Source organism: Anneissia japonica, unplaced genomic scaffold (assembly GCF_011630105.1).
Source record: "Anneissia japonica isolate Jap-2015-1 unplaced genomic scaffold, ASM1163010v1 scaffold288018_len440701_cov179, whole genome shotgun sequence".
In the NCBI taxonomy this organism is placed as follows: Eukaryota; Metazoa; Echinodermata; class Crinoidea; order Comatulida; family Comatulidae; genus Anneissia; species Anneissia japonica.
The window spans coordinates 48979-54600 of record NW_022690319.1 but is presented as its reverse complement, the minus strand read 5'-3'; the positions used below and the strand labels follow the sequence as shown (position 1 = coordinate 54600).

Below are 5622 nucleotides of genomic sequence, written 5' to 3'. Positions count from 1 at the left end.
GAAAGTTCTCAGGTTACACCCCTTTTACCTCACATATTCTGATTCCCCATAAAAATCTGGTCTAGAAAAACCATATGAGAATTTCTACCTCTCCAAGTGGCACCTATCTCAATTATAGCCTGGTCTATAAAGCTAAAACTACATTTCTATACATTACATAAATAACAATAAGTTTCAAAAATATAAAAAATTAGTTTTGGACCATTGTTCAAATTTATCATTATTATACAGTAATATAACACATACGATTTTAAGGCTGAGTTTCTGCAACACTTATTACATGATAAATTATCAGAAAGCGGCTATTTTGTTAATTTTAGCTGCGGAGGTGGGGCCAGAGTTTCCGATAAAAAAATGCTCCGAATGCGGAAATAAATAACCTTTGACTCATGTCAAACAACAGTCATGCAAAGAATTATTTTGGGTAGTTAGTTTCTAAACGGCTGCGCTCGATGTCACCTGACAGGGCCTAGGTCTGCCCTGGCGTGGATGTGGGGGATGGGGGGGCAACAGTACAACTGCACCCAATTAAATTGTATTAAGAAAAATAATTGTTGTATTATTATATTGTTGATATATAATTTCTGGGCATCTTGAGGTTCAAATTCTTAACATTTTCACACCTCAGCCCAAACCATGGTGGGGCTGAGGTGGTGTGGATTCTCATGCACCCCCTACCACCAAATCCTGCAACCACCTCAGCTATCCCGACCTATCCTTTATTGTACTATACACCAAACAAAGCTAGCATCGTTTGCCTTCTTCTCAATCCCTACTGTATATAGTACAATGAAACACCATTGTGACAGTACATTTCACAGCGTAAAATAGTACCAAACAATTTCGTTCTTGGCCTAGGCCTATTCATCTCGAACAAAAAAAGTGGGGGGGGGGTCACCTGCTAGGTCAATAAAATTGTTTGAAGCTGAACACATTGCATTCTTGTCCATTATTTTGCATGATGGGAACAAATATTTGGAAGAAATTTCAAGATAATTTATTAGATTATAAGTGCTGTGGAAACATGCCCTAAAATAAACAATACCTCATGCAACATAGTTGTAGTTGATAAAATAATTACAAAACTACAATCAATGGTAAAGGACCAATATTTATTTTTAAAAAGCTGGTACGGTCTGTTCAAACATCATACAACAGAAGTACAGTATGTTCGACTCTTACTTATTGTTTAATTATAACTGATTAAAAAAAAATACAGTACCTTCTCTACTATGACCTCAACATTGCCACTATTAGGACACCACTCACCAACAGCAATATGCCCTCTGTAAGATGAATACAAATACAAAGTCATACTTTCAAAACATATTAAAGCAGTAGACATCAATTATCATGTCTACTAATGCATCTCTTCATGACATTGAAGTAGGGTATATCTACTGTACATGAGGAAACTTCACCATTTACCAAATTTTCAATTTTTGAACCAGGTTTTGCCAATCTATTCTTATCTCTATTAATTCCTGCTTTAGGGAATTTTGTAACAAGATTAACAGTGAAGATCATTAGTTGTGAATAATTTTTAAAATTCAAAAGCATATCTATTATTATTTTTATCTGAAATTATAGCTAAGGTAATAAAAATGCCAAATATTGTTGAACAACAGGTTTTTAAAATTATCAGCCTGGTTTTTAAATACCATACAGGTAATTTATTGAGAAATAACAATGCCTGCTGTGATAATGACTCTTAAATAGAGGTATTCTTTTTTGATGTTTAATTGGATTATTGAGATAAGATTCTGGCAAAACCTGGTTCACCAACCTGCCTAAAAATGCCCTTTTAAAGGGTTTGCTGGTAAAAGGGATAGTAACAGCATGGAGGTATAAAAATATTTATACCTCCATGGTAACAGCATGAACAATTTTAAAGTGATTTATATAATATCAAAATGCATGAAGACATCAAAGTTTTAAACTAAGAAAAAAAAAATGATGAAACTTCTCCTAGGACAGAATTTTAAATTTTATATCAGTGTATGACAATGGTTGGATACCACCCAAACAATGTTTACTTGTTCTATCACTAAAGATACTAACAATTTTGCAACACGTTCCTCTCCAAGTAGCATGTCTTGTCTCTGGCACATGTTTGATATTTTTTTCTCTTGCCTCTGTGAACCATCTGGTACGTTCTCCTTCGTATCTCGTTTAGGAATATTTGTGTCACGATTCTTATATCTTAAAAGCTCCATTGATCGCTCTCTCTAAAAAGTCAAAACATCATGAATATTCATTATTATTATCATATTCTAGGATATCTCGCATAATGGGCTTATTTGACTGGTTCATTTCGTTGAGTACAAATTTTCGTTAAGTATTATTTTCATTCGACTGGTTAGTAAAATAGACTTCGTTGACAACGAAAATTAACGTAACCAGAATGCATTATTCAGCGTGTGACCAAAAAAAAATATGGCCGATTATTCAGTTTAACAACATTTGCGTTAATATTTTAGATTAAAATTACAGAAAATAAAAATTATAATATTAACCCACATTGAATTTAAAAAATAATTGTAGGCTAACAGAATTCAAAAACTGGATGAAAACATTTTTTACGAAAAAACCCATACTACCACAATCCGAAGCAGCCTTGATTAGGCAGCATGTATCGCGGTAACTAGGCAGCCATTTTGTTTTGCCGAGTATTCACCAGTTTTCTATTCGACTGGTTGTCTTCGTTAAGTAGGATTTTACCACTGGACTGCACAGGTGGCCGTGGTTTAACAAAGAACGACCAGTCGAATACAGCCAATCAAATACGGCCAATATGTCATAGCAGTAAAGGAGGAATCACCTGTAGTTTCAAAGTACTCAAATCTTTTTGATCAATTTATCATCACGCCATTTTCTATTAATTATTAAAATTTTAAGTACATCTACTCTTATCCCAGCCAGTTGCACATACCATGCACATACATACACACCAACCCTTTCTTAATCTTATTCATTGCTTCATGAGGATCTAGGACGCCTCACATCTATTGAGTGGCTTAATTAAACTACTAGGCCTACCCTAGGCTAAAGAGTTCAGCTCAGCTCAGCAGAAAGAGCAGCCTTAGCCTACTACTACTAGTACTACTACTACGGTACTACTACTACTAGTACTACTACTCTAGCCTACTACAGTACTGTACTAGGCTAGGCCTAGGCGCACTATAGTCTATAGCTACAGCCTAGCCCTGAGTGTGCATGTGCAGCAATACCTGATAATAAAGTACTCCTCAATTACAACCCTACATATCAACTCATACGAGTATAACTTTCTGAAAACAGCTACCAAGACCTCTGAAACCACCCTACTAAATGGTCCTACTGGAGAATTCCTGGAGATAAAGTCACACAGAACGTGCCTAGAAACGTGATCACGTTAACCGAAGTACTGTACTCTGTATGTTTACCAGCGTGACCACTGCTTGGGTATTTACCCAAGATCTTGGGTATTTTGACTTGATCTTGGGTTCTTGGGTATTAGACCGTGGGTTGAGGATCGAAAACGTTCAATTCTGTGACCCACCAATCCGGGCTACCTGGCTTTTGCACAAAAATGTCAATACTATTAAATTGTAACATAATTTGATTGTCGGCAATCGTGAATTTGGGGAAACTGTAACCAAAAATGAGAATTTATATCAAAAGTTGCTACGTAACTATAGCCAATCAGAAGACGACTAACAATGAAGTTTGGCTTAACTGCATGGCCCTCAGCCAATCACAAACTACCTTCTATGCCATTTGTCCAATGTAAATAGTAAACAACACACTCCTCTTGCAAGTATCATGCCGTTGGACAGATAGTTCTTCAAATGATAAATCTGAGCCGGTTTCAGGCATATTTTTGTGATACATGTTGTAAGAACCTAGAGCATGGTTGTGTCATTAAGCATAAACAGCTTAAATAAATTTAAGGATGTGCAACTCTGAGGAAAACAACAAATACGAGTCCTCAGTAAGGCTTATTAAGTTTCCGTCGAAGCTGATGAATAGCCTACATATAGGGCCTATAACGAAGGGGATCTCAGGGATGGTGGTGCAAGTAGTAGTAGTCAAAATTGCACCGAATCTGTTTAAAGGTACGTGTGTGGTTACATATAACGTTAAAAATGGTATGGTATGTTTTACTTAATTGAGAAGCACTAAGCGTCTCTCTATCACACCACACACACAGCCAGGAAGCCCTGCCTTTTCCTCAAATTGGGTTACTATCGACAGCAAAATAACCACAGAGTATTGTGAATCAAATACGATGATGTTATATTGTAATAAGCATATTGAGACAATAATGTTGGCAATGAATCGACCCAGCATAAACAACTGATCATGAAGACAAACCAAATCAATCCACAATTATATAGCAACTATTTACTACTGTCTACCAAGAACAATTACTACACAAATTGAATCAATTCAGTCATTTGGGGTGGGGGATGTGCCCTTCAGGGACTGTGCTTAGACTAAGTAATTCAGGCTTAATTTGATTTTAATGTCTTCATGAAAAGAATAAAACAAAACTATTATATTAATAGTGCAGTATGTTTTATCTACATAGGAATCCTTAGACACAACATAACAAAAAATATATTAGTTAATAGGTATCAAAACTGACTTAAGAAAATAATATTTATCAACAGTTTGATGTCCAATTAAACATCACCACCTGCATTTAATATTGTATTATACTGATACTACTTATTTTTTTTTCTTTCTTTTTTTTTTTTTGGAAAACAACCTTTGATTAAAAAGAAACAATTTAAATACATATTTGATCATTAAAACCATCACAGTAGCATTGATAAGCTCTTTCAATTAGTTTGTTTAATTAATTTTCATAGACCACAGAATCAAGTGAATGGAAGTTGATGAACCACAGCCAAAGCAAATGCTCATTCTGCATCACCTGAAAGCTGAAGTCAAGAATTAAAGAAATGCTTCCTGGTCGAAGTCATGTTCTCCCGTGTATTTTTTTTTGTAAAAAGACAATAATATATTAAGTATGTTTAATAGAGCAAAAACCATTGAAACATTGAGTGGTGGAATTACTTGAGGCTGCTATTGCAAATCAGGATGAAGCCTTGTCACTACATGAGGGATAAGGATCTGGTGGCAATTCAGGCCATATTATAGGCCATGGAAAGAAACATGAATCGATTGAAAGTACTGTAGTCCTATCAGATTGGAACTGTATACTGTTTGTATGAATGTTGTTATCTACAGTATTTGATATGACATCATACCATACACTGTGTTGAGAAATATTTCCAGATATTATTAAGGATTTTGCTTGTATGAACATTTATCAACAACACATTAATTTTTTTAATAAAAATTTGCATTGACTTTTTGAATTGCATTGTATTGTATTTTACAATGCAATATGAAAAGAAGAAAATAACAGAACAGTACTTGCTGATAAATTATAATGAATACAGCAAAACTTTCATTATTTCTAGTTTCTTTTAAATTGTTTATGCTGGTTGGCTACATTGATAATATTATATAATTGTAATATTTAACACATGTTTATAAGTGGATTGGATTGAACTCTATATTCAGCTATGTTTAAAGCAGTTCTGTGTAGGTATATGATGTGCTACAGTG

General features: G+C 34.6%; 1 protein-coding gene across 1 annotated transcript in view; it reads right to left on the bottom strand.

The window, feature by feature from the left end:
• LOC117099896 (tRNA-splicing endonuclease subunit Sen54-like) overlaps positions 1-3475 on the bottom strand; it is a 12401-nt gene extending 8926 nt beyond the window's left edge. The window contains exons 1-3 of the mRNA XM_033239419.1: positions 3231-3475; positions 2062-2228; positions 1223-1286 (exon numbers count right to left, since the gene is read on the bottom strand). Of these exons, the coding sequence (XP_033095310.1) occupies positions 1223-1286; positions 2062-2216 (219 nt within the window). The 5' untranslated portion in view covers positions 2217-2228; positions 3231-3475. The remainder of the gene's footprint in view (positions 1-1222; positions 1287-2061; positions 2229-3230) is intronic.
• Between the last annotated feature and the right edge of the window lie 2147 nt (positions 3476-5622).